The sequence below is a fragment of the Phalacrocorax aristotelis genome, chromosome 3 (assembly GCF_949628215.1).
Source record: "Phalacrocorax aristotelis chromosome 3, bGulAri2.1, whole genome shotgun sequence".
In the NCBI taxonomy this organism is placed as follows: Eukaryota; Metazoa; Chordata; class Aves; order Suliformes; family Phalacrocoracidae; genus Phalacrocorax; species Phalacrocorax aristotelis.
Window position 1 is genome coordinate 67,049,407 of NC_134278.1, and position 19,244 is coordinate 67,068,650.

Genomic DNA, 19,244 nt, shown 5'->3' on the forward strand with positions numbered 1-19,244 from the left:
TTTTTGCAGAACTTGAGCACAGCGGATACCAGATTAAGAGCCTTTGACCCTATGTAATGGAACAGAAGTGGGGAACACATTGCACAGTCATCAGCCGGGCACTGCGGCGGGGCCCGCGCCTGCGACAGCCTTTCGCCATACGCCGATTAAAACCCGTGATTGCCGATGCGTTGTAATTTTTGCTTGAAAATGCGAATAACTGCAAACAACCTACTGCCCGTGCTCACACTCGTGCCCCCTCGGGGGCTGCCCCCGGCCCCGCACCTGCCAGCCCCCCTCGGGCACCCACCGCCGCCCGACCGGACCGGCGCGGCGGGGGGCGGCGGAACAGGCAGGGAGGGCATGCCCCTGCGCTCCCTCGGCGGCGGCGGCACGGCCTGCTCCCGCGCGGCCCGGCCCGGCCCGGCCGCGGAGCCGCGGCTCGGGAGCGCGCCGTGCCCGCCAGCCGGGCCGCTGCTTCCCGCCGCTCCCCTCCGCTCCGGCTGCGGCTGCGGCTCCGCTCCGCCCAGGCCGGGGCTGAACGCGGCGCGGGGGCGCTCCGAGGCCCGCCCGCACGGATGCGGACGGACACACACACACACACACGGACACGGACACACGGACACGGAAGTGCACCCCGAGCTAGCTCGCAGCCCGCCGCCGCCGCCGCCGAGGCCGCCCCGGCGCAGCGTGCAACATGGCGCTGGTGCCCTGCCAGGTGCTGCGCGCCGCCATCCTCCTATCCTATTGCTCCATCCTGTGCAATTACAAGGCCATTGACATGCCCGCGCATCAGACCTATGGAGGCAGCTGGAAATTTCTGACCTTCATAGACCTGGTAAGTGCCCCCGTCGCCCGTGGCCCTGCCCCCTCCCTCCCGCAGGCTGCCCGGCGAAGGGCCGCGGCCCGGCGCGGCAGCGGGAGCCGGAGCGGGAGCGGAGCGGAGCGGGCCGAGCCGGACGCACCGCGGCCCCCGGAGGCGGCGGCCCTGCTCGACGGCAGTGCCATGAGGTGACCTTAAAGCGGGGACGGCGACATGTTGTGACCGCCGGGCCGGCCGTGAGAGAAGCCAGCCGGACACGGCGGCGGCGGCGGCGGCGGAGCCGGGCGGTTTGAACGGAGAGAGCCACGGACAGAGCGGAGGGGCCGCGGCGTGCCAGCGGCCGTGGGGAAGGTGCTCCTGACGCCCCGTCACCGCAGTGCTGACGCTGTGTTTCGCCTCTTTTAACGGCTGACGGTAAACACCAGAACCTGCCGGTCCCGGCATTTGGCTCCCGTGTGCTGTCAAAACAGAAAACACGCCTTGCTCCCTTCGGCCCACCCGAGGAATCCATCCCCAACAGGTCCCAGCGTGTGAGAGCCACACACAAAAATGTTGGGCAACACAGCTGGCCAGATCCAGTTAGTTTTGGTGCAAACCCATAAAAGAGCCTACGAAACAAAAGATGTTTCATTTCACTTTTCTTCATAAGGGTCCAGATTTGGAACAGTCACCAGCACGCTGGCCTGCTGGAGAACACCAGCTGCTGGCCGGGGGCTGGTTTTGCCCTGAGCTTCCCAGGCTTGCTGCCTCCACTACCGCGTTCCCCCAGTGCCAGTGGGAGGAGAGGGGGCCGGAGGAAGACGGTTTCTGGTTCAGAAATATGATAGCCAGCTTACACCTAGTGTCTAGATCAAAGTAGGGTTTTTTTCGTTCCTTTGAATCCACGATGTAAATAGAGAAATTTTGCAGTTCCTACCAAGTTACAGGAAAGTGCCAAAATGCAAGTATTTCAGTGCATCCCAGTGATAAAACCACTCTCAGAACCTCATTGTAGATTCACAAGTATTGCCACTATTGTCCAGGCACTTCATATCCAGCCAGTAGGTTGAGTTTGTGAGTCTAGAGACCAAACCCAAATACTATTAACCTGGCAGGTCAAGAGTGCAAATTTCTATACCACAATGAAGCTAAGATTCACTGAGGTCCATATTTTATTTGCAGAGAAGAAGCACCTACTGTATTTTGCATTTAGCCAAGATAATTTCTGTGTTTGGTGCCAAAAATTTGCTGGATCTCTGAGGCTCCATAGCCATAACTAGTGCTTTTATTGCAATTTGAAAAGGGCATCTTAAGGCCTGCTGTTTTCTGGAAGGAAAACTAGAATCTAATCTTTTTTTTTTTCCTTTTGGGCTGCTGAACAGTACCGCCTGTAATATCAATTGATAGAAGTTAGCATCAAGTCCCAGTAAGTTAGAGGGGGAGCTGTTGACTTTAGTGGCAGTTGAATTGGAAGTGAACCAACTAAAGCTAAAAGCTGATAACCTTGTCTTTGAGTCTCTTTCACCTTCTTCTCTGTTCTCCTAGCCCTGACAGCTGCTTGAGGATTAAGTGAACTAAAGCTGTCATAGAGTGAAAATAACATTTGACAGTACATGATATTCATCATTTCCCAAAAATTACAGCCTGCTGTCTGTGGCAAGTTCATGTGGACTTTCCCATCAAAGCATGCACATGGTTCAGCCTACTTCTGTCATGGCCCAGGAGGTCAAGGTAAATATGTAGTGTTTTCTAACAGTTGTCACCTGCAGCTGGTCTCATTTCAGTCCCTTAGCTAATAGTTGTCATGTATTTCTCATAGTCAAGTCCAATAGTTCAGAAAAGGTTACCAATACTTTAGTCATTAATCCCTCCAAGTAACACACAATTCAACAACTTGAATGCCTTTCTCAGTGACTAGCCAGCACATAGACCTCTCCACTTGTTGACAATATTTATTTCTGTCCAAATGGCCCTGGTAGCATCTTATCTAAGCGAATCTATCTTTCTGTCTCCCGGGACAACTGAGACACTCGAAGAAACAAAAACTGTTAGATTCCTGGGGAGGGTACCAGGAGGTGTGGTTGGAGGATGTTAGGCACATTTCCAAAATGTATGTTGACTAAGTCTTGAAAAGCTCTTCAGTAAGTTTCAGTTTCCTCAACCATGTGCAGTGTTCCTGTGTCAGTCTCATTCAAAGGCTGTCTAGACAAAATATCATCAATGCCAGAGTCTTGGCAGACGTGTGTTCTTGCTACAGATTGTACCTCCACAAGCAGAGATTTCATCCTTGACATCACAGAAGCACGTAGAAGTTCTTTCTGTTTCCAAAAACTGTTACCAGTTTTTTGAGAAAAGTGATTTTATGACTTGAATCTGAAAAGCGATTTGGATTATTTTTTTTTATCTGTCCATTTGTAACGGGACATTCCTTTCCAATCTCAGTATCAGCAAATGTCTTGGAGGTTTAGGTAGCTGGCTTTGCAGGGTGCTGTGTGAAATGATTTACAGTTATCTGCAGGTAATATAATTTTGAATCGAATTATGAAGAACTAGTAGTTTGGACTCTAAAACACAAGACACAGTATTATAAATGTGTGCATTAATCTGAACAGTAGACTTGCAGCCTCACACTGTTTACGGAAGTTGGGCATTATGAGGAAGTTGCTTAATACAAAGCTAAAGACTGTAATGTTTGTTCCTGTCCATCCGTAATATTTTGGATGTTCATATCTAAGTAAGATTTTCTTGGATGCCAATATTCATGCTTAACCTCTCCTGTCCTTGAATGAAGACTGAAAATAAGCGCAACTGATGACTTCTTTTAACTGTCTGCTGTGATTCTGATGACTGACTCAGTCTTCTTGTAGTTGTGACTGCGGTGGCAACATTCTCTAAAACACCCATGTCAACGGAATGTTTTTCTGGTTTATGAAGCAATGTACTGGCAGCAAGTTTTGCCATTACACTGGTGACGCTCCTCACTGTGGCCGCTAACATTTCTCTACTCCAGACTTACCTCCCTGGTATATAGAGGTTGTAGATACCTTTCCCACTTATGCAAAAAGTGGTAAAGATATCTGCCTAGTACCTGTGCATTCCAAAACACTTCAGAAAAGAGAGCAGTATCCTTTTTGTCATTTATAGAGTGGGAAACTGAGGTACGAAGAGGTAAAGGATTGCTGCCGAAATCAGTCGGTGAGGCCAGCTCTTCAAAGCAGTGAACTGAACATTGAGGCTAGTTGAAAACTGCAACATGTTGCTTTCATTCAGCCTCACAACACCACAAAGCCCCAAAGTTAGGTCCTGTGAAAATGGCAAGTAACCAGATTCAGAGGAGATATTTCAAGAGATGTGCCTAAAATTTCTTGTATAGCTGCCTTTGTTAGACTCAGATTCACCATTCTGTGCTTTAGTAGTGGACTGCTGCGCTGTCTTGCACCACAAACCATAAATTCATTGTTGAGCCTCAGAGCCGAAAGTTAAATTAGGGTGAAAATGGTGCCAATACAAAATGATTCTTTGCAACAAGTTTGTCAGCTATGTACCTTTCCCTGCTTGTACCGCTGTTCAGTTCTGTAAATACTTGAAGTAGCTGAATTAAAGGTAATAGTACTTGAATTAGAGATAACAGAATATTCCCGCATACACTGCAACCACACACCTGCCTTTATAAACACACATCTGTTGAGGGGTCTGTTGCACCAACTTGTCTAAAATGACAGGATCCTTGCTGTTGCAGGGGTTTTGTTCTTCAGCCTCTCTTGGCTCTCTTACTGTTGTTGTGAGAGGAGGCAAAAATTAATAGAATTTGTATTCTGGAATAAAGTGGAGCCTCTGGGTGCCAAAATAAGACCAGTTCTACGTTTTGTGTTAGGGTGTATATGATAATTGGCAGGAAAGTAGCTTAGAGTTAAAATAAGTATATATCTCCTTAGTAAAGGGTGCGCTGGTCTAAATAGTATCTAGCTTTCATTCTGCAGTTTCTGTGAAAACCTTATTCCTCAAAGAAGCTAGAGTAAACCAAGATACTGTTGCACATACATACGTATGTATTGACAAAATACTGTATGGGTTTTATTTTCTAATCTTTAGGTCTCTCTGATAGGCTGTACAGGGTATTTACGGAGGCAAAACACAAGGCTAGATTTTTGGAAGCAGTCTCAAGTGTTATGTTTTATGATTCTGATTAATGGTCCTATTTTGAATAACAGAATGTTAGTGTGGGTATTCGTATGACTTGATTCAGGGCAGCCAAAGCTAGAGAGGAATTGATTTTGCTCATATATAATTCTGCTTGGTCTTATACTTTTATTATACCTTTGAAAGAAATAGTAGGATGTCTGTATACGAACTTTTATATGTTGTCTGGCATATTGAGTTCTACAAGAAAACCAGGTATAAGCTCTGTTCCCAGCACATTTTTTGCTAGTACATGTTGTATTTGTTTTGCAGAAAATGCCTTTAGGTTTAGTTTGATTAAGTTTAAGTAAGTCATCAGAACTTAATTCATTTCTTGTCTTTGGAAAATTTCAGAGGGGCATGTTTACAATAGGACTAGAATCTAGAGTTGATAGGTCTGTCATTTACTTAGTGCATTTAATTAGCTATTGAGTTATATGAGTTACAGGTACTAGACAACAAAAAAAGATAGCAGTTTAACAAAGCATGACTAAAAATTGTAGGTGATTTGTGCCCAATTTGGATTTAGTCGTGCTGATAGGAAATAAGATGACCAGAAAATGTCAGAGACCAGAAGATTCAGAATTCAGGATTAATGAACTGTGCCATTGGTGCGGTATCTGAAGTTGAGCAAGTTTCATTGCTGACTGTGTGGGTTAAGCTCGCCACAACACAGAGGACAAAAGTGTAAAACACGTTCCACACTCTATGGAATATAACTATGACTCTTTTCCAGGATTTCCTTTAGTAAAATGAATTTAACTTTCTGCTTTCCTCTTTCATCATCTGTAAAGCTACCCTGATATTAAAGTGGTTTATGGATTTTGGGTGAAAAGATTACAGAAGTGTGAAATATTATTATGTATTATTCCCAGAGGTAATTTATCACCATGACTAAATATCTCACTGTTCATACTATAACAAAGAATACAGTCAATTGAGTGTTTATCAGTTTACAGAGAAAGAAGGGGATTGCTTTTTGAGGAATAACAAGGTGAGGTTTCTTAATGGTGCTTAATGTATTTGAGAGAAAAGGCAATGTTACGTGTAAGGGAGCCTTTTAATAACTGTGTGTTTCGAATCTTTCTTTTTCCCTCTCAGGCTGTAAACATGTCAGAGAAACAGTTATGTATACTGCCGTTGATGCAGTAATAAAACTGTAATAGTATCACCATTTCTTATTCATAGACCCATGTTTTCCATTTGCTTTTGGTAGTGCTGTTACAAATTGAGTGGAATTTGAGCACCATGTTGAAGAGTGCCATTTTCACATTGCATTAGCTTGTATTTATTTTATGCTTGGACTTAAATATGTTGAACATTTAATTTGGGAATTCTTAAGAAAGTTATGGCTGTCTTGAAATATTTGTGTTGGCAGTAGGGTTGGCAGGGGAAAGGAGGAGAGTGGAAGAGAGGACAAATTGGGATCACTTACTATGATGATAGATTTAACTAATGCCAGTAATATTATTTTATAACTTGGGGTATGTAAGTGATAGGTAACAGTGCTGTGCTTTAAATTGGTGTAAAGTCTGTAGAGTTTTGCCAGAACAGTTTCAAATGATGACAACTTCAAGAAGCTGGTTTAGTAGTCTTTCTGTTCCCCTTTGAAAAAAAATCCTATTTATGTCTTATTACAGTTGAATGATTTTCTTTACAATTTTATTATAGTGGTAAGGATAACTGAGATAATCTTATATGCCTCCATATGGCAAAATTGTTAAATATTTTAAACAATTAGTTTAAACAAGGACAGCACATCTAGTGTTCTGTGCTGAAGTCAAAGTTGGGGTTCTGAGCTGTCCTAATTTGTTGTGAATATAAGTATATATCAAAATATTTAATCGATGTATTTGTGACCTTATAAGTGTATTTGTATTATCTTAATGAGACCATATAAGCTTATACAAGAAATAAATTTTGAGATTGACCTTAAGTTGTAGTAAAGATCTATATAACCTATCAAGTAATATTCTTAACTAATATAGAAAATTGCAAACTTAGTGTCTTAAATTAAAATTTTTGTTAATAAAAATCAAATTCCACCTGAATCTTTTCAGTTGCATCAACCTCAGGATGTACAAAGACTTGTAGGTTAGAAGAGTCCACTTATGTAGTTGCTTGTTTTGTCCTTAGGCTAAAAAAAAAAAAGCAAACCAGAAACTTGATCACCCTATCTGAAAATGGGGAAACATTCACACAATAAAAATCTTTTATTATCAGTGTGGTGGAAAATTCAAATGTGCCAGTATGCCACCATGCAACAAAATGTGAAGTTGTTGAAACCTATAAATAGAGGAAAAAAAAAGCCTTTATGAAATTACAAAACCCTGACATTCCACAGAATTAAGTTTGCAGATTTGAACAAAGTAAAACCACAATAAAATGTAATAAAACGAAGTTGAAAAAATAGGCAATTCTGCAGTATATTAAACATGATATAATACAGATTCATTACAAGGGATTATGCTGAGCGTGTATTTACCTGAACAAAACAGTAAAAGAAAAATATCTCAGATTCCTTCCATCACATGCAGTCTTTTCTGTGCTGCCACTTTCCATACTTAATAATTGAAGTTGTCAGTGCCTGCCTACCCTAATGCAGTATTTAGAAAACATTTTCCTAATTGCACTACTTCTATGTAGACTCTGATGTTGGGAGGAGTTCAGCATGGGTGGAGAATCCTTGTCATTTGGAGCAGTAAATGTTAAAAAAATCAACACCGGTGTCAGGTTTGTATGCTTTCTGCAGAATTCAAAAGTGAAACAAATATTGATGTGTAATAAGTTCACATTGGACATTTCTACATTTGAAACAAAAGTGATGTTATTGCTCACAATACACACACAAAAAACATCAAATTCCTCTCAGTGTAGGTTTTTTGTCTCTTAAATGTCTGAATGTGAGGCCTGGTCTTCTCACATTCCAGGTGTATATATGGCATATGAGGTAGAAACAAAATTGACAATGCCCTGGCCTATTTTGGAGACCGAAGTGAAGCACAAACTCCTTGTTCACTCTTTGAATGGGTGAATATGAAAAGCTTTCTTCCTTCTAATGAAAGCGTTTTCAAATTATGCCTTGTTTGCCTGCATTTATTTGAATAACTGCATTTTCCCCATACCATATTTTCCAAAGTTCTGAATTTGTTATTAGTCTTCAAAGCCTTACAGCCTTTGTTCTACTACTCTACTGTGTATGATGCAAGATTTTTTCAACTTGACGTAGTTAAATTTGCTACCACTAAAGAAGCTGTGTTTAACTTTAGCGGATGGAAAAGTTAACCAAAGTATGAAGAAAAAAACAAAATCAGTTGGAAGCTGAAGTAAAACTTCTAGCTTTCTCAGAAAGGAAGACACTAAAGTAAATTAAAATTTATAAACATGTCTTGGTATGACTTAAAGACAAGTCCTTCTCCCAGTTAGAGCTGTGATTAAGCTTTTAGAGGATTTTTGTCAGCATTTTGCCAGTTACCTCAGGATATTTTACACTCTCTTGGCATATAATTGGTGTTGCTTGTTTGGTTTTTTTTTTTGCAGTATACTGCAAAATTTAGAGATTCTGTTGGTTGGAAACAGGTTAAGCTCATGTGAAATCCTCGTAGAAAAAGCAAAACCTGATTTTCATTTGTATGAAGGCTCCTTCTGGCAACTTAGGTAAATCCATGCAATTTTCCCTCAAGAGTTTGAAAGCAACATTTGAATGCCTCTAGTTGCATTCCCTGAACATCTTGTCTTGCCACTGCCCTTGCAAGCATCCTGTTTACAGTGGGATTTCCAAACAAATACTTGCCAAAGGATGCAATTATATAATAATTTCCACTTAGATCTACATGCAACTGACATAGCTCAGGTGTTTCTGCTGCAGTTGTCAGGTTAGTTGTTTCAAAGTGCGTGAGGACTCTCTACAGCATATCTTAAAACAAAACTAGTACCACTGGATTTTTACTATCTGAATATTAGGTGTCCTGGTAAAGATAAACTAGAGTAGAATGTGCAGAAGAGCAGAATGTCAAATCCTTTACTAATTACTTGCTAACTTGTAAAGCAAAGCACAGGGGGTGGTGGGTTTTTGCAATGATTTAGTTCAAGTGAAACAATTTAAGAAGCTGGATCCTACATCCACAAATGCTGCTAGACACTTCAGACTGCTTGAGAGGTTGTGCAGGGACTTAGCAGAGAATTTCAGTTTCACTACGTTAGGAATTGAGTGGCTGTTTTTGGTTTTGGACAGTGCTGTCCATATTTGTATATTTTTTTAAACCTAGTTCTTTGTGAACCTAAGGGCAAATTTATTTCACCCCCCCGTTTGCATATATTTTATCAGGTGTCTTGAAGCCTTCTGGTCCTGGCAGCACATAAGTAACAAATTGTTTTTTATTATTATTGCTAGTATTATTAGAATTCAGTAGGAGTGGGAGTTCCACATGCAGAGCACAGGTGGCATATGTTTCTAAATGTACTTTATCAGATGCAAAAGGAAGAAAAAGAAACTGCTGACTTTAAATGCTGATATATAAATTGATAAATGTAAAAGGGATGTTTTTGTGAGATGCTTAACAAGCTTGTGGCTGAAGTGGTGGAAGCATTTCACACAGCTAATATTCGGGCCAGCATCTCTGTGATCTCACGTCTCAATCTGTGGTCCTGGGTCAAGGATGCTTGACCCTAGAGAAGGTGCAGGTTTATGGCTGGTGCTTGCACTGGCTCAGCTCTGTAAAGGATGCAAGTAGAGAAGGTGGGAGAGAAAAGGAAGATCCAGTAGATGACACCACTTTGTACCTGGGGTGTGTAGGTGAGACAGTGCACCATGCTGGTCAGCCTTGTGTTGTGACAAACTGGTATTTAGATATTTGACTGCCAGGTTTGAGGACAAAGTCAGGGAGAACAATGGCTGGATATATAAAGTGACTGGTGTTTGTTGGCTAAAACCACATGCGTTTGCTTCCTCAGGCTTTCTCCCCTTCCTTGTCCTCACCCCCATTTCTTCCTCCCACACACCCACACAGTCTCCCGGCACACAAACCCCCACCCCCACTGGTGGCGCGGCACCACTTCCCTGCACACAACTTGTTTGGCTTAGCACGCTTCTGCTCAGTGGAGGGTGCTTGCAAAACTTTGTCCTTAGAAGCCATATGCACTGACAGATGCAGAGATCCCCATTTGCTGTTCACTTAAGCTTAGGAACAAATTGAAACTCTGTGCTGTGAAAACTTTCTTGACCTGAGTTTGCTTGTTATAGCTGTGTTCCAAGAAGTGTGAATTTGTGTGTGCATTAGACACAATTACCTGCATTCCTGTAGGTCTGAGGAAGTGAGTCCTAAGAATGCGAATGCGTGAGTCACGAAGGAAACCTCTGCTGTGTGGACCTGCTGCTCAACACTTTTAAACAGGACGTTCAGGAGGCTGAAAGGGATTTAGGGTGTTTGGAGGTGGATATGTATCTTTGTGTACGTTTGACATAATGGTTATTTACTTACGCTGCATATGACCTGAAAATATCAAAGTGTTCATAAAAGCTACTCTGTTCTATAGTCACTCCATACGCTGTGCACATCTAAGAGTAAATTGGCCTGCCACTACTGAAGTTAGTTCAGGTGACCAACTGATGAACCATGGACAGAAGATTACAGTGGTTTGAGGTACCAGACGCTGTTAAGTTTTTGAGTGTCAAAGAAATGCAGCTAACGAGAGTGCAGGCGGCTTTCAGGTCAGCTGTCTCATGACCCACCATGGCTAGAAAGGGTTACTCCTGTATTTATTAAGAAGCTAATGATTGTTTCTCATTGTAACATATGATTACAGAAGATTAGTATTCAAATCTCCTTGACTCAATGCCAGTAGAATTTCAGAAGCTAAACACCTCTGAATTTCCAGAGATTATATTCTGTGCTGTTAAGTCATATGGCATTTCAGGCTAATTTTTATTTTCTTTTTCACACGGTTTGGGGCAGAAGCTACTAAAATGATATTGTCAAATTGATTTAAAGCTGTTTTGTTCCACATTAATTATAAGGATGAGTTAAAATGATGGGATGTACTTTATGGGGATGTATTTTAGAAAAGGGTGGAGAGACATCGTGTTACTTTGCGGGTACAAGGCAGTGGGATCTGAACTTCTTGATTTTAAAATTCAACCTACAACATATAAGCAAAACATGAGTGTCTTGGAGGGTGTTTTCATCCACCGCTGGCTTGGTGAATGAAAGTGCTCCCACTTTGCCCTGATCCGTTCATCCACCTTGTCACCCAGTCAGGCTCCTCAGTTAGAGGTTGCTGTTAGCTGTCATGTTATTTTCTCCCCTTTTTTACTTATAGGAACCTGCCTGTGCAACATCCCTTTCCCCATTCCGTCTAATCTCTTGTTACCCAGCACAGTCTCCGTGATATTTCAGCTCTGTACCCCAGCTCCATTGCACACCCAGTCCTCTTCCAGAAGCCTGTGTTGCCCTGTCTAGTGCTGCTTTTCTTATCCCCACAGCACTCCTTATACTCTTTTCCCACCATTCACACATCCTGTCTTTTCTCCCAGTGCATTCATTGTCTTATGTCATCCTCTGTATCCTCACCCTGCCCTTCCCAAATACCTGACCAGAAGAGTAGTGTCATTCTCTTGTCTTTTTAAAGCACCCTATGCAGACCCAAACCAATGAAGAATTAGTCATCTTCCTTTAAAAAAGCTTGATTTTGGTGTGGTGATAGCCTTAGAGAAACCACTTTTGAAATTATGTTGTTACATAAGACTCTTAGCTTTGCTCTCGGTTTTTGAACAAGTTTTTAAGCATCCTGGTTACAGGAAAAAACTCCCGTAAGTGTTAAGATCCTAATGTTAATTACGGTGTTAAAAATCTTGTCACTTCTTGGTAGTCTGCCGTTTAATTTTTTATGATAAATTTTCCAATTCAGAAGCAGGTCCTTGATAGAAATTTATGTTTAAGTTGAAAAATCAAAATAATGTATGGAATTAGTAATCAGTATTCAGACATTTTCCAGATGTTCTTTTTTTTTTTTTTTGTAATTTATATATTTTAAAGGAGACACTGAAATGATTTAAATTGTATTTTATATTTCCTAATACGAAAACTTATCTCATAATAGCCATTGTGAGGTTTGAAATCTGCTGTATTCAGTGAGATGAACAAAAATACTTTTAAACATTGCTTAGCTTGTCAGCTATTGCTGTGTTTAATAGAAGCAGCTTTTTTTTTTCATGTGAACATATAAGTACTTATTCCTTGTTTGTGTGGGTCGATTGGGATTGCGTGCAGACACACGTGTTGCAATTTCGAAGTACAGGAAGAGAGAAATCTGCATTTCGCAGTGGTACCTTTCTACTCAAACCTCCACGGAAACATATTCATTCTTTTAGGCGTTGACCAATGCAGTAGCCTGATAGAGACGAGCCCGCCATGGCTCCATGCCGCCACGTCCAACTAGTAGCAGGGCTGAACTTGTGCCCAGTGGGCATACACGGAAACAGAGGTGTAAAATCAAGGCGCTAGAATGTAAGTCAATACTTACAAAATTCTGAATGGACTAGGTGGTTTAGATTCAAGAATGTCTTTTAAGATATGTCAGCCAAATACTCAAGGGATGGCTGTAACAAGGAGTGCTCAGCGAATGACCCACCTAGGGTCTGTAGCCTGCCTGCTTGTCCTTCCTGTGCCCAGCACAGGGGTGGGCTGTGGGCTGCATGCAGTGTTTTGGTGGGAGCACTTTGGTCTCGATGCCACTTTTTGCAAGGAGTCTGGCCCTACCGCGGGGTTTGATCTGTGTGGCTTGTCATTGGAACCAGTGATCACAACTGCCTCCTCGTAAAATGTCACACAAGGACTGTGGATCTTGTAAGGGTCTTAACCTACACATGTATTTTGCCACTATATCTGGCAGCTAATGGGAAGCTATTCCCTCTGTAGTATACACATTTGTTCTGCTTAGTGTTCACAGGAGTTGAGGTCAGACTTCCAGTTAGCATCCCCTCCACACTGCATGCAAGTTAGAAATATGAGAGTTTGCAGCATCTTGCAGGGTAAGGCCATAAAGTATTGAAGGGGTTTGTTTGGGGTTTTTAATATTTTTTTTTAATTCTGTTCCTGTGAGACTGTAAATTTAGAAATAATGAATTTGTTCCAGATGGGAAGAAAAAGTCAATCTCACAATTTCTTGTGGGGAAAAAAAATTTAGAAAAAGTATTTCAAGTTCATGGTTTCAGTGAAGTTGGAATAACCAAGTGAAAACAAAACGCTTGACTGTCTTCATTATGATACTTGGACAAAATTACATTACAAAGGAATTGGCCTTTGCAGTGAGAAGTTGTTATTCAGAAATATTTTGCCAGCTGTATTAATTGAAAACTTGTTTAATTTTCCTTTAGAGAGAGCAAGACCAATGCCACGAGACCAACTTAATACTGAAAGCTGTGACTTATTAACAGATGTTACCCTTGTTTCATAGGAATTGTACCTGTGCTGCTTGAGATAGTGAAAACAAACTTGAATTTGAAATATAAAAGTGAAAGTCAGGAGGGGATCTGATAACGAGTCAAATCTGGAAAACAACTTTTTAATCTCTCTTTTTTTAAATTAGATGCATCCTGATTGCAGGGATTAGTAAGTATTTTGAAGTAGTAACCAAATAATAATAATATGGTACAAACAAAGTCCACTTTTTGCCAATCTTTCCCTCTTAGACCTGGTATTTTGCCTGTCTTGGGTCTTGTGCTCAATGAATGTGACTGAACAGTATTTGCCAGACAAAGAAGTGCAGTGATGGAGGTAGACCTGTTTTATGAGAGGCTTATTTGCGTGGTGTGCCTGTATCTCAGTGGTGTATTTTCAGACAAGGTCTCTTTGGCTAGGCTGTGGTACAGACAGCCGTGAGCCCTCATTCTGAATCACTCCAGTGTCTTCAGTACCTCTCAGGGTGGTGGCCTCGAATGTACATATCTTGTGTGAGAGAAGACGTATCCCTGATATTCAGAATTCTGTAGAGTAAACCGACCTTTTTAAAGGACTCTTTTTAAGCCAGGTAAATGGGTATTTGGCATGAATCAGACCTGGAACAGCCCCATCTTTTATTAATATAATGTCTCCTGATTTACTGCAGGAAGCCACTGAAATGATTAAGTGTACCATCAGCCTGCATAAAATGCCTGGGTGACCTCCAAAGCACTATGACAAATACCAAAGAAAAATTTTAAAACCTGTGTGATCAGCTTAAGGAAAATTAAGGCCATATCTCAGTTTGTTGGAAATGCTGTTAAAGTAGGAAGACAGGTAGTGGCTACAGGGTCACAGAAGATCTAGGCCACATCTCTTTCCATGTGACCTATAATGAATGAGTGCTCTGGGCAGAAAGTATCTTCCCATGGAGTCTGCTTTGCAGTTTTCCTCCTTGGTGGTCTTCCCAAAAGAAGGCATAGGTAAACAGTATAAACAGCTGAGGAGTGACTATTCCAAATAGCCAAACTTGTCCATTCTCTTTATGGATACTGATTTTTGTACTATCCCTCTCCTTTGTTCTTCATCTGCCAAGAAAGAAGCAATGTACATGTAGATGGAGGTCTTCTGATTTTTCTTCAGTACCAAATTAATAAATCCTGGTAGCAAGTATCTTACTAAGAGTAAAACTGCTTTGTAGTGCCATTGCGCCATTGCAAGATCTCAAAGCCCTTAGGCATACTAGATAGCTAAGCCTCACAACATCTCTCTGCAGAGAGGCATGATTTAAACCAGATGGAAGCCCAGCATGCAAGACACTAAAATTGGTTGGACATATAGTCATTAAAATCCTGAAGGAATTATCTTAGTTATGTAATCTGTATGTTAAAACATCATTAATCTCAGGTGGTCCAGGAGGCTATTTGTGGGACAGAGGCCGCCCATAGATTACTCCTATCCAGCCTTTGGGGTTTTTTGCAGGGTGGGGTGGGGCTGGGGTTGAGACTGGCTATTCAAGCAGCACTGTCCAGGTAATCAAACATCATGTCCAGTTTGCCCTGTCTCACCCAGTGACTCACTTGATTCTAGTGCTGTCCACAAAGAGATGGGAAGTGTGTGGATGTTGCCATCAGGTGTGAATGAAGGCATGTGCTACCCCTTGGTGGAACAGGAGCAACCTGATTCCACACTGGCTTTGTCTTTGGCCCCACCTTGTGCTTTCCAAGGTGAAAGCCCTATCCTATCTCGGCCTCAGCCCTTACCAGTATTGCAACAGCCACTGTCCTCAGCTTGTGCCTCCCCAGCTGCTGCAGAGGAAGAGGTGGAGAGAGGCAGGGTGCTTGTTTGCATGTGGACGTAGGAAGGCGCATCTGATGGTATAGGAGGGGTGAGCTGAGTCCAGGCTGCTGACAAGGGAGAAAGGAAGAGACACAGCTATTTAAATGGTAGAATGTAGGCTGCTGCCATGGGTGCCGAGTGGGAGGTTGCTGCAGCAGGGAGAGCATCAAGAGGGATAGCTGCAGCAGGGAGAGTTGACCTTCAGGAGAAAAAGAGGAGGTCCCAGACCAGAGATCTGGCCCCTGTGTGTGCACTGAGTTCAGGGCGTCCTCAAAATCTGCAGCAGCCGCGGGGATTATTGCCATATTTCTGGACAGAAGGAGGTGTACCTGCAGTGTGTAGCACATGCGACACAAATGAAGACTCTCTGGGAAATGTTGAACCTGCTGGGTATATACTGTGAAGTTAATCCCTGTGTGAGCAGTAGGTGTTTATCCAGAAGAACCAGGCATTCAGCTGCCTGGACAAGTACCACGAATCCTCACATGCTGCCTGGAGACAGTTTCTAGCTGGAAAGAGGGGAAAATGAATGTAGGGTAGCTCTAACTTACGCGGTGAACATGTAGGTTAGCATGGGGGCTTCCACCCACATGACCTACTTGTGGAACAGCTTCTTTTCTGAAATAAACAGAGCGATACCGTCAATGCCTGTTTGAGTAGGACGTGTATTTCTGTTGGCTGGAAGAAAGGAAGGTACAGTTGTCAAGCCCAGATGGAGGCTTTGAAATATGCATGATAGTGGCAGCTGTGTGTGGGAAGAATGACTTGAAGTGTGTTGAGGAGGAGGAGGCTTGTTTACTGTGCTACTGTCTTCATGTAGCTGTGGAGTTGAATGGGAAGAGAAATGAGGAATGTGTTTCGTGTCCGTGGATTATTGCTTCACTGTGCTGGACAGTTTTTTCTCCAATATTCGTTATTTGTTTGAAAATTCCTAAAGGATCAGTGAGTTGGAGTGAAGGAGATTGCAAAGAAGTATCATCAGCATTTGGTCAGTCTCAGATCCTCATTGATCAAGGCACTGTTTTCCTGAGCTTGGGCACTTGTGCCTGAAAGGTCCTTCTTGAAAGGTGGGATGAGGCAGCTCTGTGCACACTTTGGAGAGGAGTGCGTTGTTCTGGAAGCTTGCCTCATCCTGAATTTTGTGTGTGCCCTTATTTATTAGCATATTTTGTAGTCTGTGGTTACATAGGTGTTTAAGCCTATGTACCATTGACATTTGTGTGCCCTGTTGCGTTGCTGCTGTTGCCGCTGGTTGGCAGGGGTGCTGGAGGGATGGCCTGCAGGCACGACTTGGCTGGAGGGGCAGTCATGTGCAGCTCACCCTCTTCCTCCCCAGGGGAGACGGGGGCAGTTGTGGGCAGATCAGTGGGGCCCCAGGGCCCAGCCTGGCCTACAGGCATCCCTCTGCTGGGTCCCTGGGTGCCTGCCTTCAGGAGAGCGGGGTCGGGCTGTGTGCCTTCTTCTCTCTGCTTGTAAACGCGACCTGCGGTCGCTCAGCTGGAGCAGCCCATGACAAGGTCCAGCTTTCATGGCTGCAGAGTGCATCGCCTTCTTCCAGGAAAAAAGGCAATGGCAACCCTAGCCCAAAGGTTTTGTGATACATAAAAGAGAGTATGTGTATATGTACTTATGATTACATATAAAGCAAAGGTGGACATGGGATATACAACAAAAAGTATTGTATTCATGTGGTGAAGTAGTACATGTGTCAAGTTAATTCACAAACTCTTTTGGGTTTAATATTTTTTTTAGTTTTATGTTTATGGTTTCTAGTCATCTCATTAATTAACACTTTTCTGTGGGGAGAATAAGGGTTTATGGTTTACTCTTTTTCTCACAAGAATGTTTTCCAAGCGTGTTTTATTGTGAGTACATTTTTCACATTCCCATCCCAGAGCATTAATCTTTTCTGAATAATTCCCTAGTATCTCTTTCAGCTATGTGGCCTGAAAAGGTCTTTGACTTAATTAAAGAAAACTGGTCTAAAAAGATTGTCTGAAGATGTAAAGTGATCTATTAGAAGAATATGAGAAAGGCACGAGTGAACTCTAATAACAAACTTCTAGAGTCAGAGAGCCAGTTTTGGTGTCAGCTGTTTCACTCTGTGCTTCTGCTTGGTTTGTCCTGTGCTGGACCCAGCACTGGAAGACTACCTTTGCTCTTTACACTCAGATAAGGTTGTGTATCTGCTTCCGCAGAATGCCAGTTAAATGTAGTAGATAGCTTCCAGATACACCTAATTTTGAGAGTAGCTGCCATTTTAATCTGTAATCATATGACACAGACTTCCAAATTTTTATCATTTGAAAATCTACATCCTAAGTGATTTATCTGATGTGAGCTTTAAGCTTACAGCAATCAGACCTACTTCCATTATAAACATCCTTCCTTCTCTCTTCATTTTCTGGCGGGCCTGTGAAAACCATGCTTCAGACCTTTTCCATTCACCAAGTACGTCCAAGTATTTTATGAAGAACCATAGCAACAAAAGGAAGCAATATTGATACTCATGCTGAATCTGACTTTTCCACAGCTTTATTTTTATCTTGCCTCAACTGTGACACGGGACAACAATGTAAAGAGCCAAAGTTAGTGATCATCAGATGTTTCATATGCCAGTCCTCAGGAAATGGAATAAATTTCTAAAAGCCAGTTTTCCTGAAGTCATAAAAGGAACTGAATTGATCAAAGTGTAGAGCCATCAAAAAGGGAAATTTACAAGCGTTTGTTTCTGTGTTGGACAAACACAACATCTTTAAAACACTTCAAACAGAAGATGTTGCTGCAAATGGAGTGTGAAAAAATTATCTGCTTAATTAGTAGTAAACAATCATGGCAGCAAAAGAATTTTAGGTGTTTATATTCTTGATTAATCATAGTCCAAATTTGCTTCTGACAATTTTACTTTGAAAATTAGGCTAGTTTTATTGTTGTTCTAATCTTTTCCAAATTAGGATATAGCTTCATTAGTGCTTGAATTTCTGGGCATTCTTCATACATTTTTAAGGCCTCTAGCTTGCACCCTGTGTTGCCATTTACATCTTAGTCATATGAATGCACATCATTATCATTTGATATTGCTAGCATCTTATCTTCATTTTGTATGTAAATGTAGATGAGATTGAAGGTTCCAGGCATAAAAATCTGGTTTCATGAAAGATGCTTTCTTCCATGAAGCAGATGCCAATTACAAAAACATGTTTAATCTGGTAAATAGACAAACCGAAGCACAGAGAAGACTCTCTTAAATTTATAGTGCAACTTTTCTGCTCATTGGCAGGGTCCGTAACTGAAAATTATTTTTTTCCATGATAGACTTATCATATGAGCATGTCTTTATTGGGAAGAAGAAGACACAACTGGTGTTTATTTAGAAGTGTGTACATCTATATTTAAGTGTGACCTTTCAAAGATATCTATAAGGCAGGGAGGTATTCAAATCTTGAAGAATTTCTGCCAACTGGCTTCTATCAAGGGCAAAAGGATTATTTAGTAAGTCTCGTTCAGTCAGGAGTTCTGACTGTCCTCTTGTTCCAGAATGCCCTGAGCTTTAATGTGTCATCACAGGAGAGTTAGTAAATTCTGTGGGCTTCAGGTTATCTATAAAATATGACAATAAAATTAAGATATTGTTGCTTCACTGTTTGATGTCATGAGGTATAATAAAATACGATTCCCCAGTGCTTTGTACCTTGTGCTATGAATTCTAGTAGGTTTCCTTTTCAGTTTCTTTTGAAGTCCTAGCCATGAATGTTAAAACGTTGTATAGACTTTGCTGTAATACTTACTAGCTGTATTTTTTCTTCACAGTTTCTTCAATTAAGCCAGAAATACAATATTGTTTAACTGCACTAGAGAATATTTCTCATCTTAATATGCAGGATATGAAGCTAGCATCCACATATTTTATCAGATGTTCTGAATATCAAGGAAGAAATAAAAAAACCAACACAACAGCAACCTAATTTCACCTGACTGTATATAAGACTTAGTGTGATTGAAAGTCC

The 19,244-nt window shown here is 41.8% G+C and overlaps 1 protein-coding gene across 2 annotated transcripts in view; it reads left to right on the forward strand.

The window, feature by feature from the left end:
• Positions 1-418: 418 nt before the first annotated feature.
• The window catches only part of AIG1 (androgen induced 1), a 132,874-nt gene continuing 114,048 nt past the window's right edge, over positions 419-19,244 (forward strand). Inside the window, exon 1 of one of the 2 annotated variants that reach the window (XM_075087806.1) lies at positions 419-817. In XM_075087806.1, the coding sequence (XP_074943907.1) occupies positions 677-817 (141 nt within the window). In that variant the 5' untranslated portion in view covers positions 419-676. The remainder of the gene's footprint in view (positions 818-19,244) is intronic. The other variant, XM_075087807.1, reaches the window with a different exon arrangement.